The sequence below is a fragment of the Tyto alba genome, unplaced genomic scaffold, assembly GCF_018691265.1.
Source record: "Tyto alba isolate M040663 unplaced genomic scaffold, T.alba_DEE_v4.0 Super-Scaffold_1000006, whole genome shotgun sequence".
NCBI classification, from domain to species: Eukaryota; Metazoa; Chordata; class Aves; order Strigiformes; family Tytonidae; genus Tyto; species Tyto alba.
This window is the reverse complement of record NW_024881272.1, coordinates 22484078-22505634: the sequence shown is the minus strand read 5'-3', so window position 1 is coordinate 22505634 and position 21557 is coordinate 22484078. Positions and strand designations below refer to the sequence as shown.

Below are 21557 nucleotides of genomic sequence, written 5' to 3'. Positions count from 1 at the left end.
GTAGATAAGAGTATGCTGGCTTTCTCAGTTCTTTCAGCCATATAGAATATAGAGTAGATGGCAGTGGGAGGAATGAGCAGCATGGACAAGGGTGACTGTTCATTTATCCTTCATCATTTGAGTGTGTTGAGATGTGTATTCATCTGTAATCCCATAGAAGCTTGAAATAAGTGACGACGCATTCATTTTAAAAGTGACATTTTCCACTGCATAGACAGCCTTTCTCCTCTGCCGTTGTTTACGCAGACAGAAACAAACTCCAAGAACATATGTAGTAATACCAAAAATAAGTTGTGGGGGGGAGAATGTGAAGGACAAGTTATTAAACTGAATGGAAATAGAGATGAGTAATACAAGATACTGAGAGAGTAGATAAGGCTGGAACAGAGACTGAACACATGTGAGGAAAATAGGAGGTCTACAAACAAAACAGACTACAAAAACCTAATATCATTATAGCTCAAGGAAGCATGTCTGGTCTTTATCAATTGTAAGAAGTCTACATTGTTTTGTTACCCCTCTATTGTTCCTCTTTGTGAGGCATAATGCAGTGGGGTCAAGAAAGTATCTGGACCCAATGTCACATAAGGGGGCAGAAAGTCAAACTTAGACTAGATGTGGGCTGGCCACAGTGGTCAGTGAAAGGTGGACCAGGAGAGAGCCTATATGATTTTTGGTCTAAGCCATGTCATCTCCCCTTTTTCCACCAGCGCATGTTCTGGACAGTAAGTGATGAACAAGTGAAAGGAAACCTATAAAGGGCATCAAATCTGTCTTGCTCCCAAATACCAACACTACAGTTCCTGAATGCTGTTTACTAATCCTTTTTTTGTATATTATTACATGTCCTTCACCAGTAAGAACTGTGCTGAGTTATTGTAAATACAAACTATTTTATATTGGAAATGGTTCACCATATTAGTAGCAGAAAAGGAAAAGGTCAGATCAGGCGCGTGGTTTCTCTTGCAAGCACATGTGAAATCTAACTGTGCTGTGTTTGCAGACATCTTCAGTGTAACAAATTATTTATGCTAAAATAATTCCTTTCGTTTTATGGCTCATATAGATGTTACTGAAACTTGAGACTATTTGAGTTTTCATAACCTCTTAATTTTGTGAAAAAATCAAATGGATACATCTATGTCTGAACTCTAGTTACAGTACCTGTCCTGCATAATGTTCTAATACAGAAATACACGATGGTAATGAATTCTTTTTAAACTTCATTTGCAATTGGCTCTTGGTACTACCAGCACATTTTTATCCATTTGACTAATCCAGAAGCTGAACTTTTCTCAAGGAAAAAAATGTTATTTTTAGTAAATGAGTCAAAACAAACCAACTTATGCTAACATTCCCAAACATAGGTATAGCTAAAAGATGACGATTTCTTCCTTATTATGTTGCCAGACTCTTGTGTGGACAGTAAGTTCTCAATTTGTTGCTAGGCAGGATTGTACTAAAACGCATTGCATCTCAGTGACTAAAGTGCCTAAGATAAAGCAATGTATCATTTGCAGCACTCACAGTATTTCTGCTCAGATCTAGAAACCAGAAGTAACAAACACTGCTTCCACTCAATAATGTCAATCTGGAATAAGTGGATTAGAAAGCATTTTACACATCTGAGGAATTTTACATTTGAATTAAAGCTTTTTTTCCCTCTCTTTGATTGAGTTTTGTTAATATCAATGTTACTATCATCCATATCTTCTGAGCAGAAAAGTAGTCTTTAAGATGGCATCAGCAATGTTTTCAGATTTTCAGCAGTGTTTGCCATCCATAAGCAACTCTGCCATTCTGGTCACTTTAACGAGCTTCATTTCTTAATGTTCAGCTAATCATTGCAGCCTGTGAGAACTTGAAGCCATGAGCACTACAGTTTTCTCTGAGTTTCAGTTTTCTTTGAACTTCTTATCTTAGTTGAAATAAGGCCTGTATTTTTCTCTTTGAAAACTGAATATGTGACATATAAATTCTCTTATTGGAAGTCTTGGATTGTTGCCAAATTCTGACTCTCCCATTTCATAATTCCAGAAAGCAGGGTAGATACTGCCAACACTTTTGATAGGGGTACTTTTAATAAAGCCCTGAAGTCATGTGACTATGAGAATCTCAGCTCTCTCTTTAAAACAAATTTCCAAGCAGTCATAGTTGTGGAGAAGAAATGAAAACATTAAATTTAATGGCTTAAAAGTAAATAGAACTTTCAGTTTATGTGTTAATTTTAAATATATGATCATTTCTGGATTTTGATCATTTATAAATCCTTCTGTGTAGTAGCACAGGCTTAATACTGATTTATTTAGCCTTTCAGTTTGTGCCTAGTTGTAAAGCTATCCTAAACCACAAATTTCTAAGGTATCCATGATCTCTGCTGAGTGCAAATAGTAGAAGGGTGTTTAGATTCCAAGCACACATTTGAAAATGCCAAGGAGAAAATGGTTTATTTACCAATAACCTGTCAGCTTGAAATTCAGCAAGTCACCTACAGTTCCAGCATGCTCAAGCATGCTAAATACCTTCCTCTCCTGTAACACTGTAATGAAATACCTCTGACTGCTGTGTTGAACTCAAATGACTTGTGAAGAAGAAACTGCAGTTCGACTTGCTGTGTAATGCCTCACATTGCAATAAGTTTGTACCCTTCCCAGGAGAAACAATTTCTCACTTCAGTATTTTGCAGTTAATTCTATTACAGCTTTGGTTTGTTTTTGTTTTGTTTTTTTTTTTTTTTTCTCCACTTTAAGTTATTCATGCATAACTTTCCTTCTGATTTCAGTAATTCCTTCACCAACATTAGCCTTGTTAGTTTCAATGCAGTATGTTTCAAGTTAGTTTCGGTACAGTTTCAACTACAGATGAACTTTGCTTAAAATATAGTAAGTTTGTTAATAAAAAAATGAAAGGTATTAGAATTAATGAATATTCATTAATGAATATAATTTAATTCCTTGATAAAAGAGAAAGACTGTTTTTGTAAAAATTATTTAAAAGCTACTTTTGTGTTATATGGCCTGCGTGACAAGACTGTATTTGAAGAAGTAAAATCTTAATTTAAATAATAAACAGAGGCAGTAAATTTTATCTGATTCTTTGTTTAAAATGTCCTTAAGAATATTCATAAATGCACTACACCTACAAAGAATAACTAGTTCATCCTGGCTGCGATTTGAGTTAACTTTTAAACTCCCAAATATATTCCTTATGAAAATTATTATGAGAATTAATTGTGCTAAAGTAGAACAAACTATGTAGATGGCACAATATAGGATGCTGGGAAAAACTGTCCTCTCACAGGCTAAGGACAGCAGTACAGTTCCTCCAAGTCCAATACTTAAAACTCCAAGCAGAAACGATGTCTGCAGTACCCTCAAAGTTTGACATAGGTGTTTGTGGCCAGCTGACCTATGGCGGTCTGACTGCCAAGCGCATGCTCTGCAAAGAACTTCTCCTAGAAAACCTGCTCTGTTACTAGCCAGGAGCATTGGCTCCAGAGCAACTGGAAAAATGAATGCAACCTTTCTGTGAATCTTCTCAAGGGGAAAAGATCTGTTCATTGAAATAGGTTTTTGTTCTTTTGTAAAAGTATTTTTTCTGCATCATGGTCTGTATGTCTTCTTAATTTCATTCCCTCCTCAACTTCTACCTCCCTTCTCCCAGATCTCCACTTCATTGTTCCAGGTACAGTCTCAGGCACAGTTCCCTACTGGATATAAGTACCCAGTCATCTGTATGAGGAGTGGGAGGACTAGCATAACAGCAGTCTGCATTGCTGTGGTTCCTCTTACTCATTCTCTTTGGCCCTGTGAGTTTTACATTGCTTTCTTAAAGCCAAGCCTGAGCAGGAAGCCTGTGGAATGGTCATCTTATTGTCTGTCTTCTCCACTGGAAGTTAGAGCACTCTCCTGGGAAGGGCAAGCAGTGGTACAATTTTCTGCTGGGTAGGAGACTTCAGGTTTCCTGTTTTTCAGGACAAGGGCTCTTCTCCGCTAGCCAAAGTAGTGCTCATCCATTGCGGGTCCTTAACCCTCAGGAGAGGGCCTGGTGTTCTGAATTCAGACTGGATGAAAGTGCCTGCTGAGCAGTTCTGAACCAGAGGTCTGCTTAGACCTTTCTTTGTAGCATTAGTGTTTACAGATAGGGATTCCTATTGACTAGTTTCCCTACAGAGGTGAAAATCTGAATCAGTTCTCCCTAAAGCCACCTGCCTCTCTCAGTCGATTATTAGGAGGACTAATGATGTAGTCTGGACAATTTTCTGGAAGCTTATTTCTTGGGCAATGTGAATATGGTTCAAAACCAGTTACCAGAAAAAAATTCTGTCAGCAGGATACATTCTTTGACAACAGGATTCATGATTTTGCTTTTCTAAAACAAGAAAAAACTATGCAAACAGTCTACTAACCCATCAGAAATAGAATTATAAAAAGCAAATCAGTAATTACAATGGAGAGCACCCATACAATGGACAGAAACTAGCTTGCTAGTAACCTTGACCAAGTAGAATAAAATGCACTGTTAAATTAATGACAATTGTTCATGAGCTGTCAGTTAAGTTTTCTCAAGTGTATCTAGTAGAACATACCAGGAATTAGGAAACAGAGCATTTTCATCTTTTGCCTAATGAGGAATAACGAGACAGAGTAATTTCTAGCAAACAACCACACTATTCCTACTAACAAAAGGAGATGTAGAAAATATCCCCAGAGAGAAGAGAACATCTTTCCACTTATAGTGGTTTACGTCAATGCCACCACCAACTCGCATGGAATCACTCTCAATTTACTCCTTCCAGTTTAGGAAGGAGAGTCAGACCCAAAGAGAGTATGATTTACATAGTAGTAAATACTATTCTAAAAAGTGAGAGGATGTACCCACCAGTTTTATTCTGAGTCGATGCCATACACTCTCTGTCTCATTTAAAATTCAAAAGGTTGTGAATAACCAGAAACCTCTCTGTTCCCATAGGCAAAGATTCTTCCTTTTGCTGCGTTCCAGTTAATAAGCAATCAAATTCACTTTCCTGAGCCCTGCAGTCCTTCCTTACATGCATTTCTGGACATGAATAAGACTGCCTTCAGCACAAGATGAGCGTGCTATGGGAAATCAGCATTATTGAATCCAGTTCTTCTGTCTGTGCTGGTTCTGTACACCTTTTATACAAGCTGAGTCTCAGAATAAAGCTTACTCCCTAGTCATAAAACTCAACAACAGTTAGTTCCGAATTTAAAAAATAGGTTTGTTTTCAAATGAGTCATAAAAAAGCCTATTCCTTTGTTAGAAAAAAACAATTTGTAGTCATATTTACGTAGGAGAATGAGATAAGTTTCTAGAGAAGTTATCCCAGATGTCTATATGTTCACACTATCCTGTTACATTCCAATTTAAAGTATTTATAAGTATGGCTTGCAGGCAGGTGCAGTTGAGATAAGTGGAAGCAGAGTGGTTCATGAAAACAGGAGTGAAGTATCAATAGCATTTTAAGGGCTTACCCTGAAGGTTTTAAATACATGTAGGAGAAATATATTAAGTGCTATTTGGTCCATATACTTACGGATATAGAAGAGATGCTACCCTTTTGTGCATCTAAAACCCAGCAGAGTCTTGTGTTTATCAAATGCTTTTCAGCTACTTTTTGATGATAAAGATGTATATTCTGCAGGTAAAGGATGAATTCATAGAGACATCACATAATCAGAATCTGCTTTGAATTCCTACATCACATACACTGAATTACCTTTTTTTCCACTTCAAAAAATGTTTTAGACAATATTTCATCTGAAACTAGGCATCTTGAACTAGTTTTAAACCATTTTAAACCATTGCTTTCACTTATATTCTATTTCTGTAACTGAAATATATTCCAAATTACAAAAGCCAGAGTGTCAGAAAGAATAGTTTTAGTTCCTGGGGTTCTGATACTGTCTTTTGTATTGTTGCCGTTACTAGTCAAAAAATTAAGAACAACAACAGTACTCAGCTTCTGTGTAGATCTTTGTATTTTAGAAAGCAGTAGGAAATAATTAAAACCTAATTAATGAATTAATTTTCCACAGTAATTACTGTGTTGTACCTCATTATTATCCTCGTGTTACAATTAGGAAAAAAAATTAAAGATTAGGCCCAGGAGGTGCTCTCCCATTTTCTTAAAAGGGAACTGACCTCTGAAGCCAGTGCAGCTTGTGGGAACCAAGCAGATGAGAACCTGCATACCTGATGGTGTCGTGGTGGCATTCAGATCCTTCCTTTACTGTGGGGCTGCACTTACTCAGCCATAGTTTCTTTAAAGAACTGAGATTGACTGTGGAAAGCTGCACTCTCATGTTTGTGTGAAACAGAAGGAGACCTTCCCTTTGTCTCCTTTCTCTTTTTCCTTTAGGGCTAATATTTTCATGAGCAATCTATTCTAAGTACTATCTGTAAGGTTTGATGCTATATGTGAAGTTACGTGATACACAAAAGGTTAAGTCCTACACTTGAGGAGGTCTGGTGTGACTTCACAGACCTGAATACATGGTAGATGCTAGTCCTGAAGATGTTTGTGAGCGAGCATTGAAAGTGAGGAGAAGGCCAGCTACAGCTTGGAGCATCTGAAGATTTCTTACCATCTTTCTTCACTATTACTGGGATGCACATAAATGGAAATGCTAATCAAAAACTACTGACTTGTATAAACTCCTTTTGTCCTTCACTTTACTAGATCCCTGATTTGCAGTTATAATTTCCAAGTCCCTGTGTAAAATACAATCAGCTAAATATCCACATTGGGACTTGAAATGTCTCTGTGCTCAGTCTGCTGCAATGTGCATCACCCATTCCCTTTTGTGAAATAGTGTTCCATGACCTAAAAGGATTTGAAATCTTTCAGGATCTGCATCATAATTTGCATTTCTTTACTACTGTAAAATTCCTCATTATGCTCCTACTACTAATGAAGCAACCTTAATTTAGCAGAGCTACTTTTAATAATGTCCATATTGCATGAAAGTCTAACACAAAAACTTACTTTCATAGTCTTTCATTTAAATAATTATGCGCCTTAAACCTATTACGTGGTAGTAAAACTAACTGTCCTAATTCATCCCATGAAAGGACAGAATAACTCTGTCAATTATGTATTTAGAATAGTCTGAAAAGGGGAGGAAAGTTACTCTGTTTTTGTTGACACTGAGGTAGATGTGTTAGAGGTAGGACAGTGATTCTCTTCCACTGGCAGTTATTTTTTAAAAAAAATAGATTACAAGACTGTTTCAAAATCTATTAGATACTCATTAAAAATTACCAAAATTAGTATTTTTGGGGTTTGGTTTGTAGTTGGTGTCCTCCTGTCTCCATTCATCTACACTGTGCATAAAAAATAATTTGATTTTCTTTAAAGCCCCATTTAGTTTCTGTAATGATAGAAGCCACCAACCTGCTTGCTAGCCTTATTGTTTGAAAATGGGTCTGCTTTTTAGCCACTTACTACTCCCTCATCTCCATATCCTACTCTGTCAGTGACCTTCTTTGTAAAGGCTAATGACCATCACCCCAGTTTTGAAAAGCTGTATTTGTTTCTTCTGACTTCAGAAGAACCTTTTTGTGCTCAGACTGCCAGGAGAAAAGGCCAGACTCTACTTCAGGTTGTATTCCCTCAAATGACAGAAACCTAACTAGATGGGACTTTTTTTTTTAAACTTAGTTATTAGTTTTCCAGATTGTCCATCTGTGAAGTCTTGACTGTTCAGGCTTGTATATGGTTGTGTTTAGGCAATGGAATAGAGGGACCTAGATATAGAGAGTGTTCAGAAGCAGAATTGGTTTGTTCTGGCCCTCAGTAGCAATGTGTTAATAATGACTGTATAATGAACATAAATATATAAATTGGTTCCCTCTCTACACAGCGGTAGTTAGAATACATGTAGATGTTTTGGTGATACTTTTGTATAGCTCAAATTTGACTATTCTGTAGACAGGAAACATCATGAAAAAATGGTCTATTTAGCATTCCTGAGCATCCACCATCATTTGTAATGTAACTAGATTATGTCACTTCTAGAATAGTAAGCTAATTTTTAAATTAGGTAAAATTAAAGTATGAGCTTTTTTGTTCAGGTAAATAAAGACAGCAGGTATGACTTTGTGCTTGTATGTGAGAACAAATAAACCCTTTCTAATCTGTAATCGGATAAGAACTTGCACAGTACAGTAGAGTTTGTTTTAACTTCAAATGCTTCTTACAGAGAATTGTAATGTTTTAAAAGGAAACACAAAGCTAGTGAGAAAAAGATTTTTAGGTGAGTCTTTGAAAGAGGTAGATTTCTTTGTAACAACCAGGTAGAGGAAAGAATGAAATCAGATCTTATAAATATGGTTAATAGACACTTGTAGCCCCATTTTTAAAATCCTGTGAAATCAGCTGTCTGAGTGACTTTGGGATGAGAAGAAACAGCGTCAAGTTGCACCAGAGGAGGTATAGATTGGAAATTAGGATAAATTTCTTCACAGAAAGTGTTATCAAGCATTGGAACAGGTTGCCCAGGGAGGTGGTTGAGTCACCATCCCTGGAGGTAATTAAAAGACGTGTAGTTGTCAAACTTAGGGACACGGTTTATTGGTGGAAGCAGTAGTGTTAGGTTTGTTTTTTTGAATTGATGATCTTCAAGGTCTTTTCTAGCCTAAATTATTCTATGATTCTGGCTTCTGTTTTTACCATCACATGTACTAAATAGTGGTGACCTCCAAAGATTGCCTGTGAACATGTAGCAGCATTTCTAAGTGGGGCTATCATTGCTTTCCCTGCCTTAAGCACCAGATAACTCAGATGCTCTTCTATAACTTTTGATAGCATGAGTAACCAAAGTTATGAAGAACACTGAAAGCCATAAGGACAACTTGAATTTAACTCGGAAAGAGCTAAACGTGCAGAGAATGTTTTTTTCATTGCCATAAGGTTGTACTTCCTGAACTTCAGTGCACAGATGGGTGTGACATAAAACAGTGCTCACACAGACGAAAAAGGATAGGAGAAATTAAAATCCTTTTAGCTGCCACACCCTATCTCTTGAAAAGTGCACTGAAGTTTGAGTGAGATTTAGAGAAGCAGAAAAAGTGTTATAAGAAACTGTGGATCTTGGAACAGATCTGCTTTCACCTGGTCCTAGGCATCAGTTAGCTTCATAGTGACTGCTACATTTTAAATACCACCTTACTTAAAGGGGTTTTAGGTGGAAACCATACAACTATTTTCCTACAGAACATGAGACATATTTTGCTCTTTTAAAATATTTTAATTTTAGCTAGGGGTACCTTCTGGTAATGCAAATGATGAACATAGTCTAGAGAAGGTTTCTGGAATAAGGTTAAAAATTTTTCATTAAACTTTTTCCTTAACATTTCAGGTGAAACAAATTGACTAACCTTCACATAAGACAAATAAGCCCCTTCTTAAGCCTACAAATTTCCCTTAAAAAAAAAACAACAGAAAATGAACGACTTCATCAAGTTCCAACTTATGAAAATGTAGCATATCTAAGCCTCACTTAATAATGGAATTGATGAGTCTTGTAGTGCTGGATAGTCAACTTAATCACAGACTTCTTGATTTTCTCTTTCCACAGATCTGTACTCCAGATTTGGTGGTGTTTCTGGCTTGTTCCAGTCAAAGGCTGAAAGAAAGGTTACTGAAGCGTGCTGAACAGCAAGGGAGACCTGATGATAACCTGAAAGCCACTCAAAGAAGACTAATGAATTTCAAGCAGAATGCTGTCCCACTGGTTAAATATTTCCAGGAAAAAGGGCTAATCATCACAGTAAGTCCTTTAGTATATACCTCTGAAACCTGAATTGTTGTTGTGGTTATACTTGGCCTCTTAGTTGCTTTAAGATAGGCTAGATGAGTCAAATTATGTTTTAGATATACACCAGGGTTACTGAAAGCAAACTTTAGTTTGCTGAGAGAGTATTTTCTGCAAAATGCAGTAACATAGAGCAAATTTCATGTGCATGTAGATGACATGGTAAGCATTATGTCAGTTCTTTGCTCCAAGCATAAATTGCTTCACCAACTAGTTGCAAACCCTTTGCTCAGAAATTACTTGCATGAAAGAAGAGCTTGCTTTGGGACATTGCGATTCCAGTGCCAGCAGCCTCGTCCCTTGCAAATAGTCATTTACTTTTTGGATGGCTGTCTTGAGAGGGGAGGAAAGCAGAAAAAAAATACATTCTAACAGAAAGCATGTTTTGAGTTGGATTAAATCAATACAGGTTCTTCAAGGAATAAATATATCTGGCTGCTGACTGACTCCAGTAAATTAAAAGTCCTTAGATTATCTTATGGTTTAAATATGCCTTATTATGTGTTCTCCTACATACTTTAATGTTTCAGATAAAAAAATTGTTGACAAGAAAATTGCAATGTAAATAGACCACTTGGATACCAGTAAGAATACCAATTCCTGCAATATTTGGGGCAAGAGAAATTATCTGTAAACACAGAATATATGAAAATCTGCATTCATAAATAAAGTCAGGAGTACTTCATGGGAGTAGAGCTAGCAAGTACTGCTGAAGTATTTAAGGGCTTAATGATGATGAATTCAATGAACAGTTGACAATGGTTCAATTACTGACTGTTCTAAATTGCGGACTGTGCCTGGTTGTAACAGCACACAGAACTTGTTCCCACATATGGTACCATGGGAGCACAGGTGGCCTATTTTGCTTCTTTTGATAGCCTAAATAACTTAGGTAATTTACATTGGTATGTTCTCCTCATGACAAATATGACTAATTGTATGTGCTGGTCAGATTCATGATGGGCCGAAGCATCCTTAATTGCCAAGTCATCTAATGATGTGCTTAATAAAGCACTTCAACATCCTTCTGAATTTCAAAATTGAAATCCCAGAAAAATTATTGCATTATTTTCTCCAGAGAGTATCTGTTCTGTTCTGTTTGAGGATTTTGATTAACTCTGTTTGGAAGGATGAGGACTGGAGTTCTTGGAAGTTGTTCTTTGTTACTGAGGATGAGATGTAGAGGTCTAGAACTAACTATAGATTTACATTGGTGTAGAAACGAAGAAAATTACTTTGGAAGGGAGACTCTGTTGTTCACCTGCCAGAGCTGCTATGGTGTGGTTGCATTTCCCTTGTTGCAAAAACAGGATGCATTAGTAAAGCCAAGCCCTGGGAGTTAGATGCATGAATTTCATGGTCAGTTGATAAAAGGATCCATTTCTGTAGATGATAAAGAATATATATGGCAGACCTCATTTCCATAGCATTTCATTGCATATGGAAATAAATTTTTGCAGTTGCCTAAGGCAACTAAATTGGTGGGGTATAAATGAGAAAAAGGAGTAGCTGGGAAAGGAGTAATAAAAAGAGATTAAGCATGCATAATCCAGAGCAAGTAAGCCACTGAAAATTTCTACAAAAGGGCATTTTTTAAAACTACATGACCTTGAAACAGAGGAGACATGCTAAGTCCACATGGAAAACTACATACTACTACAGCAAGTTGTAAATTTTAAAATAGTGGTTTTTAAAAATGGTTATTTTATCACCATTTGTGTCTTTTCTTAGTGCTCAATTTATAGATCAACATTAGCTATAGTTCTGAGATTCTTCTGAGAATGTAGTTTCTTTTCCTGTGTTCACTTTGTTGGAAATTCACTTGCCCAATGCGAAATCTGTTTGTGCTGATTTCCTGTCCTATTCCTTTAAGCAAACAGCAATGGAGGTAACAGATGTTTTCTTACTCCACATGGCTTTGATCACATTGTCTTCTTCACTGATGAACTTGATCTTCCTTCTGGTTCTGGGGAAAAAAAAAATCATACAATTTTTCATAGCCTTCCATCAGTGGAAAAGACAAGGGTTTTCTTAGAAAGCGGTTATTCCGATGGAAGCCTTGGATCTTCAGCTTGCCTCTACTAGTTCTATATATTATACATGTAACATTATCACTTCTACATACGCTTGATGCATTTGTGCATGCTACTTCCCCACAGAAGGAAGCAAGAAACAAAAGTGAATTCAACTTGCTGATTATAATGTTGAACTTGGAATGCACTGAAATATTATGTGGATGAGAGCAGTGTAAGAACAAGAACAGCATAAAACAGAATTATACTAGGCTAATTCCTAGAGGAGTGAATCCGTGAGGCAAGGTCAGGCAAGGTCATTGTTGACCAGAAGGAAAAAAAAAAGATTTACATTTTTCTTAAATCCCCACCTGCACCTTGTCACTGCTATTCAGAGCTCTAAATCTCAGACATTTCTTCTGCTCAGCATCATGATTCTAACTCAGGGAAAAGAAACAAAACCATTTGTCTTATGTAGAGTTATAATTTTAAAACCACAACTCAAATTTTAATCATCTACTTAAATATGATGTTCTTCATCAGTAAACAGACCAAAAGAGAAAAGGAGTCACTGAAATATAACTAAATATGATAAATGAGCCAACATTTGATATACTTATAGTCTACTGTTAGACACTGTTTGAACAAGAAAAAACTAAATTCCCAAAGAATATCAATTTTCCTGCTTTAAGTTATTCATTACTGATTTTAATATATTTTGATTAAGTTAACAGAAGTAAAAACCATATTCTTCATTTCAAATCTTATTGGTTAGGCTGCTTAGGTGTAATTCTTTCCCTTCATCTTTTTTTTTCTCTTGATCTTTGATAATTTGATACAGTACGTAGCTTGTACTTGTTTGCTGCTCTGTATGCCTTATGTTTTCAGTCTGTGCATGGTATCCCTGCTCTCAGTCTGATCCTGGTTTCTGTTTTCAAGGAAAGAAGCGAGGGCCCCACCTACAGTACTTCTAAGAAACAGGAAGTTGTATTTCTATCCTTTCTGAAAAACTTCTTTGGAATAAAGAAGTTGGAATATCCAAGGTTTTAGATTGTTGTTCAAATTGAACAGATCTGTAAATTTCATTATAATTAAGAAATAAAATGAAATATCTGATATTTTCATGAAATATGCAGTCTGTGTTTAAAAATCTTTTTAGCAATCTGTGAGTAGGTCTTACAAATCAAAACCTGACAAGTCAAATTTGATTTTAGCAGGTATCAAAATGACAGTAACAGATATCACATTATTGGACGTGGAGTATATAAATAGATGTATATGCTGGCATTTATTGTATCGGTAACTTAAAAATCTTAGAACATTATATATTGTTTATCTAGACAGTAACTAAGGCACAAATGACCAAGAGGGGAGAAGATGTTAGATTAAATTATAAAAGGGAGAAAATGTAGGTACGTAGATGATTTGCAAGTACACTAACGTTTAGCAGAGGATTTCAGTTCTGAACGCAGTTTAGTCCATTCCCATATCCTTCCTGGCATGTAGTAATTATTTAGGTGAACATATTAGAATATTATTATATTTAGCCTCAGGTGCTGACATGACATTTGGTATGTGTACACAGTCGTGCCCAATAAGCCAAGGCTACTATTGAGATGTGGTCATGAGTAGAGAATTTCAAAGTAAAAGGGTCTGTGCATGCAAACTTCTAGACAGTGCTTGTTGTTCAACTAAAATTACTTATGTTGTTCATATAATTCACCTATGAGAATCGTTGTTAGGTACTTTGTTATGACTACAGTACTCAAGAAATATAGTATGGTATCATTTCACTTTCTAACACTGATTTATAAGGGTTTTCCTCTTTTTTTTTTTTTTTTTTTTTGTATTAAATAATAATGAAAAGGTAAGGCAACGAAACGAAAAACCCCTAGCCTCTATGTAAGTAATATGCTTTAAATTAACAGATGATATTCTGGAATATCAGACTGATATTCTGGAGAGAAAGGAATGAGAATTTAGAGGATAGTAGATAGTGCCCACATAGTAAAAAATACCAGAGTGGTACTTTTTTTACTGCTAATTCACTGAGGAATATGCAAGAAAAAAATTATGGCTACTCATTTTTATTAAATGAAGCCCTTGGTAGCAATCAGTCATATTCAGTAAAGTAAAAACTTTGACTATGTTATGGTTATTGCTGTTATGTTTTTATCAGAGATAAAAATTATCAGAGGTGAGGAGCACAAGATAATATGCAGGATTTGTATCTCCAGATAATCTGTATTTCAGTTATTTGTACCAAACCAAAACTAATTGTGGGGAGATGGTAGGATAGAGTAGAAGTTAAGTAGAAAGGAAAAGACAATTAAACTTCAGGTCTCTAATCTCTGCTGTTCCCACCCCAGCTATACCCATCACCCAGCTATTGGTTATTTTGAAAAGGGTTTCTAAATCTCCACTTTATCTGGACTCCAATCTGGTATAGATATTGATAGAGTCATTGGAGAGGAGATCATTAGGTTACAAAAATTTACAGAGCTCATCATCGTAGCAATAGAAATTTCTCTTAATAGAGGCAGGATTAGGCGCAGTCTGCCTTATTTATAATAATTCTATGGCATTAACCTTGTTATGTTAATAAGTCTGTGTGTATTCTAACAAAAATAAAAGACTGCCTTTAGTGAGACACAAATGCTAAACATTAAAAGAAGGTTCTGGACCTTATTTAAACTGTCAGAACAGGACAGCATCCTGTGGCATAAAATGTTGATTTCACTGATGTCTGCATTGTCTCACTTGTCCTTCTAGGGAATTTACCATGCCTATGCAAAATATTAAAATGACATTCAGATTAGTCAGAGAAGTAAAGAAAACCCAGAAAAGGCAGATGAAGCTGGAAATGGATTTTGAGCACAAATTTAGAAGTTAAATAGTTGTTGGTGAGGGAAATAGCTTATATAGCTGTCTCCCCTCATTAGCATCACACAAGCCTAATGGCTGTCAACTGTCACAGAAAAATTCCCCACGGAACTGTGTTACATAAATTTTTCTCTTGATTTGGTTAAAAAAGGGGTTTTGCTATAGCATTGCACACTGAAATGAACTTTGGCTACAGGCTGTGACTTAACAATACGCTGACAAAAATATCAGTTATAATCCATTTCTAAAGTTTCTGTGCTATCATAGCAAACTTATGCAAAGGCATGATCTGAACCTCCAGCCCGCTTCCATGTCCCGATAGCAGCCACTGCCAGGCACCTCTCCCAAACCAGAATCCAGCTCCAAGAACCTTCTCCCCAGTGGATGAACATGCATTTGGTTTGGCAGAACACAGAATGACTAGCTGCTCTTGATTTTATGGTGGTGATACTTGCTGTCATCCATGCAGTTTTGCATTAAACAATCCTTAAAAAGAAAATAAAAAATATCCCCCCACCCCCTTCCCTGAAGTAATGCTAGGAATAGAGACTGTTAGCCACCACCTCCCCTGCGTGCTCTCACTTCTCTGCTGCAGGCTCAGGATCTCATTTACATGTCATCTGATGCGTTGGATCTTGCATTTTTGGCTGCAAAATGATACAGACTTGGCAGGAATGGTTTCACTCGAACCTAGCCTCGTCTGTATCTGAGCATAGCCTTTCTCCCCATGTCATAGATGTGGGTTTGAACTTGCTTTGCTTTGTAGATGGTACTGAACTGAGATTTCCCATTGATTGGTCCAGTGCCACCAATATATTTTCAAATGCTTCTCAGTTGTTTTAAAAATACAGCAGTCATGAGCACAGTCTTGTAGGAACATGTAAGATGTACTTTTAACATGGCTACTACACTGGCTCTTAGAGGTATTTGTTTCTTGGTCTTGACCAAGTGGGAGTGCAAAGAAGAACCCAGATAGCTTTGAACATCATCTGGAGAAAAACTTCAATGTTTTAGGAACTTGTGAAATCAAACAAGGAATGTAGGCAGGTATTTGTGGGAAACTTGAGACCAGAGGTTCTGTTTGAGATTCAGGAGTCTTCCTCTGGTTTGTTGCATGGTTCCTAAATCTTTATCTGGCTCCATGAATGTATAGGCTTATATAGTAATGAAAAAAAAATTCTATACAGGGAAAATGAGACATGGGATGGGAAGTAATTACTATTACTTTTCAGTTTTTGGTGATTCACAGCAATGAAAGGTAAATTGAAGCCTAGAACAGGTAACCAGATCTCTGCAGACATAGAAAGTGAGCTAGCTGCCATTGCAAATTAAGAGTCTCTGTGTCTCTCCTATGTTTGATAGATCTTTGGCAGAAAAACTGGGATATGAGAAAGAACCTGGAACTGTTTCCTGCGGAACTGCTGAACTAGAGAAAGTTTATGCATGCTGTCATTACTGCTAGGTTTTATACTGTGTCTCAACAACAAAGTGACTCAACACTTCGTGTTACTGCTTTGTGAAATATTTTGAAGAACTTACAAAAGAAGATATATAAATTAAATTTATGTAGTAATGTGTCTAAACAAACTGTTTATAAATATATGCACATTTTAAATGGGAAAGATAGATGAGTAATTTGTGCATATGTGGAAGTATGTGCACCATATACACTTTCCAAGCTTCAAAATATTTTCAGCCTCTGATTACATGATTTATGTCAACAAGTTAAGTATATCAGAAATACTGATGTCTGCCAGAGAATGACCAAGCTTGGAAACTTTCCATCTGTGTACATGCAAGCATGCAGAGAAACCTTGAGGGTGGAAATTCTTTGCTGAGGTCAATAGCACTGTATTTTCTAACTATGGATGTGTGATGATTTAAATAAATACCAGCTTTTTCAAATCCACCCTGCCCACTGTGCACCCAGTAGCTTGAATGAGGAAGTAGACTTTGAAAAAAGAAAAAAGCTTTGACAAGTCTGGCTATAGAATTAGCCGTTGATGAGTACATGGGCCAAGCTGATTTAGGAACTGCAGAAAGAGAGAGTGAATGCTGTTTCTGACAGCCATACTATTTTTATTTTATCAATTTCTGGCACTATGAAAGCTGATACATGTTTAAAATTAACTGAGGTTTTTTTACAGATCTGAAGCTAAAGCTGAGATAAGTAATTAAGCTAAGTTATCATGCAGAGAAATGAACTGTAAGAGATATTTAAAATAACATGCCCTACATATTCAAGTTAATTTAAACAGTTCATCTTAAGGTAATTAAGATGTGTCCTTTGGATGAATATTAACTTCTAATTTCCTTTTTGTAGTTAAAGTGAGGCTTAAAGAGGATTAATTTTTCTTATTTAGAGGAAACTTGTATTAAAAACCATCTTGGAAAAAAATACATCTTCTCTGGGAAGTCCTTTTGTATTGAATCAGGAATACCTGGCATCCAAGCAAATTTTCCTATCCTAAACCACACCTGATTTTGTGAACATCCAGCAGAAGAAGCAAAGCTGCATTTCAACCATGTTTTAGTGTAAGTGTTAAAATACCACCTTCTTACCAAAAGTTCCATTAGTGATTTCCAGCTCTGATTACCACTGGTGGATCCTTCCTGTGAAAAGTTTATAGTCAGTGACTTCTCAATTTTACAGCAAAACCATTTTGCTGCCATTTGATGGAAATATTTTGGATATCAACTCATGCAAGTTGCTACATCAGTAGAATCAGGATGGTCTTTCAGCTCTCACTCTCACAGTCCTGTTAAAACATTACTACATCTAATGGCTTATGCCCTACAATTCCAATTTTTAACATCCTTATTTCCTGAATCTTAAGTCTGTATCATTAGCTGTTAAATATTTCTACTTCCATATGAACATGGCAATTGAACGTTTGCTCTGATATCAGCCATACTCAACTGATTCAGATAGGTGAAATGAACTTGAGTGGACTGGCCTCTAGTCATGCAATCTAGTATCATCCTGTAGTTATTCGATCATTTACTCCTGTTCTTCCTTTTCTGTAGATATACTGCATGAAAGAGAGGGGAGACGTAAAAGATTACTTTTATCTTATTTTTAATGCATCATAGAGATAAATTGACTCACATTCACAAATGCTCAGGTATTGTAATGTTGGAAGCCATTTAAGTGTCAAAATGGAGAAGAGATGATCAGACTGTTAGCAGTAAGTCTGGTGCAGTTAATCTTCTGGACCTGTACTGGCATTTTTCTCTAGCCTTCTGGAGACTTATTTCAGCATTTAGGTTCAACAAGACAGGGTTAGATGCAGCTACAGTGTTGGTGGAGAACTGAGAAAGCTGCAGGGCTACTGATCTGTTGTGTGACTCAGGGAACACACCACACTATACTTCACAGTAATAAAGTGAGAATTATAGCCTTCCCCTAGTATATCTACCCCTTTGCAGAATATCCTTTTGAAAGTTTCTGAAAGCTCTTTGGAGGATTTTTTTTTTTTTCTAATACAAGTAAAGAATATTACAAACAGTGCTTTGAAGGACTGTATGAAATACTTCAGAATTAGGAAACACTGCTCTTGTGTTAACTCAGCACTTCACTGAAGTAATATATCCTGGCGTCTTAAATTCACTGATAATTATACATCAGGTAGCCACTAATGTGGCTGTTTTTTTCCTTGTAACTGTGGTACATCATTTAGTGTTAGCACAAACATCTCTGCACAGTATAGCCTTGTGTCACATAGAAATAACCTAAAATTCTTGGCAAAGACTCTCTTGTGAATCCTCTGCAGTTCGTCTTCGTTATAATTAAGCATGTTTGTGTTATCTTGCACTGTTACCATCCTTCCCACTCCTAGGGTTAACTTTTATACCTTTCCATCTGATACAAGACTTCAGGTTTTTTGTTAATGGACAGTGAATGTAACTATCAGTTCACTTTATTGTCACCATATCACGTTCTGCAATTCAGTAGTCTATTTAAATAATAAAATGGGAAAAGAAACCTCAGAAGATATGACTACAACACTGCAATCGCAATTATTGTAATTTTCTGTGAAGGGAGAACTGTTGTCTCCATTCTCAATGGTTAATCTATTTTTATGCCAACAACATGGTCATTCATGCCAATCACAGTATAGCAAACAGAGGACTTAGTTTGTAAAACGTGGCATCTTTTCACTGTAACTTGTTATGATCGGTTATATATCCTGGATTGTCCATACATATGTTACTCCTTGATCCATTTTATTAAAAATATAATTGCTGAAATTATGTTGGTTTTAGGCAAATCTTAACATTTTTCATTATGTCCTCCCCTGGATTTCTCCTCCTGTCTTTTAACCAGAATGTCAAATTGAAGCTTCACATTCACGTTTCAATACCAGTACTTCAAAATTCTCTGCTCTGTCTAGCATATCAGGTCTTATCTTTTCCTGCATTCTATCATCCATTGTGATTTGGTAATAATATAGTTTTTGTAATGCTGAGGTCACCTCCCTTGTCTACCACTGCAAGATGCCAATTAGGTAATTTAAAAATATATTTTTCACTAGTTTCCTATTGTGTCCTGCCTTCTGTGCTGTTTTGGTCTGCTCTACTGAAAAGAACAGACTTCTGTATAAATGCAGAGTCCTTACTAAAAGGGAACCTAGAACCTGGGCAATACAGTTTTTAGTCAAGTTGCTTACTAAATTCATCAGACCTTAATACACTGAAAAAAAAAATTAATAATTCTCTTTGTATCTTCACTTTACTGCAAAAAGTTAACTCTATAGATTCTACATAATATAGACTCACATAAACCCAAGGCAGCTAGTTTCTGTTTCTTTTACAAGAACATTATCTCTACTGTCCTTCAGGCTATGTATGTCAGCTCATTCTGCCATAATGGCCATTAAAGGTTTTGTGGGTACTTTAGCTTTCATCTCTGACCCTGTTCATGGGGTGCAAGACACAAATGAGCTCAATTCCAGTACTGTGAGCAGAGGCTTTTCTTCATTTATGCGATTTATGTCCTCTCATATCTCAGACTTCAGAAGAAGGGTCAGGAGCCATGTGAATTCTGAAATAAGTTTGGGTTTGAGAACTGTTCATTATATCCTTGAACTACAGTCATAAGACCACTCCTCAGAAAAATCACTAAATTTAGTAGGGTGAGTGTAATACAGAATAAGTTCAACATATCTAGATATTCTCTCATAGATTGACTTGGGACTTGGTAACAGAAACCATGTCAGTGTTTCTTGGAAAGATGTCTCTACTAAAACCCTTAGCTTAACAACCAGTTATGTTAGAGAGAACTTTCAATAGAATTTATTTGATAGCCTCTTGTTAAGACTGCACAACAATTTTTTATAATCCCATTCTGATAACATACCTTGTAAGTATTAATTATTATTTAAGTTAGAAGTTACAGTTGCTCTTTTTACATTCAGAAAAGGTCAGACAAAATTGCGAAATTCCTTTTTTCCTTATGAATTGCACAAGCATGGTGAACTTTGCTGATTTAAAAAAAAAAAAAAGCACTGAAAAAAAAATTTACTAGAAAATGACTGACACTTGAGGCATGAAGCAAGACCTAAAGATAGCCTTTTTCGAGTGCGCGATTTGGCTTAAGGATGAAAAAGAATAAATAAAAAAGTCTTAAGCAGGGATAGAAGCTTGTGATAATTTATTCACTGAAGTAAGGATGGGACAAGTATGTAGAGAGAGTCACTCTCTACCTCAGTGACTATTTATGTATTTACAACAGTTGTACAGCTCTGAGAGAAGGGTATGAAGGAAACCTTTTACTAATTAAATCACAGGCAAATACTCAGGATCTTCATTACATGAGGTAAGAGAGTGTTGAGGTCACATCAGGGAATCAGTTAAAAATTAGCTGGTGTGCAAAATTAATTGCTTCAGAGCCTGTAGGTGTAAATGGGCTCTCTGTAGACGCTTGCTTTCCACACTGGAGGAAGGAGGAAGTCAACAACATCCTAAGACCCAGTGGAGGAAATGGAAATGGGATCTAGTTTGTTCAGTGCAGACTGGTCCACATGAACTTTTGTTTGTTGAGGTATTTGTATTTAGTTAGTTCCCTTACTTCCTTGATGTAATTTTAATACAGAGTAAGATTTACAAATAATTGGGATTTGTCTCTAAATTATTTTTCTTATTTTACAGTACAGACTACTCTCTGAACTAATAGAATCAGAGATTACAGTTCTCTGGAAGTTTGGACAGTGACTTCCAAAAGTTTCAGGGAGCTAGAATACTGTAGTTCAAGCTAAAGGAAATTTTCCTTTCCTCCTTAGCAATAATGACTGTATGGAATGCAGTCATTGTTTCAATTTAAAATTTTGCAGACCAGTTTTATGAAATACCATATCTGAACTGTCTTGAAAACTCTGTAAATCTTGTCTTTGTTCTATAAATTATCACAAGTTCACTTCTGGAGTGAGTCTGAGTATTGATACTTCCTGCATGATACATTTATTTAGTATGAGAAAAATAACTTACCTTTGATATAATACTCCATAAGAGTTAGAAAATCTAGTAAAATTTATGATATGCAAAAGGAAGGAATTGGAATTGTATTAATGATTATTAATTAGGATATACTTGGTGGGACACATGAACTGAATTTGGTTATCTGCACAGTATGATGCCATATATAGTATTACTTAAAAATGGGACAGGTAGCCAAAGAATGCCAGAAAACTGAGTTAACATAACAGGTTTAGGCTTAAGATCACCTGAAATTATTTCTCATTTAAAACGATTTTTACTGTCAGATTATCCAAGTCATCTTACTCAGAATTAAACCAAAAAAGTTACAGAAAGAGAAAGGAATATT

The 21557-nt window shown here is 36.1% G+C and overlaps 1 protein-coding gene across 1 annotated transcript in view; it reads left to right on the top strand.

The window, feature by feature from the left end:
- AK5 (adenylate kinase 5) overlaps positions 1-21557 on the top strand; it is a 94027-nt gene that overhangs the window by 13993 nt on the left and 58477 nt on the right. Inside the window, exon 6 of the mRNA XM_042804074.1 lies at positions 9603-9794. Coding sequence (XP_042660008.1) covers positions 9603-9794 — 192 coding nt within the window. The remainder of the gene's footprint in view (positions 1-9602; positions 9795-21557) is intronic.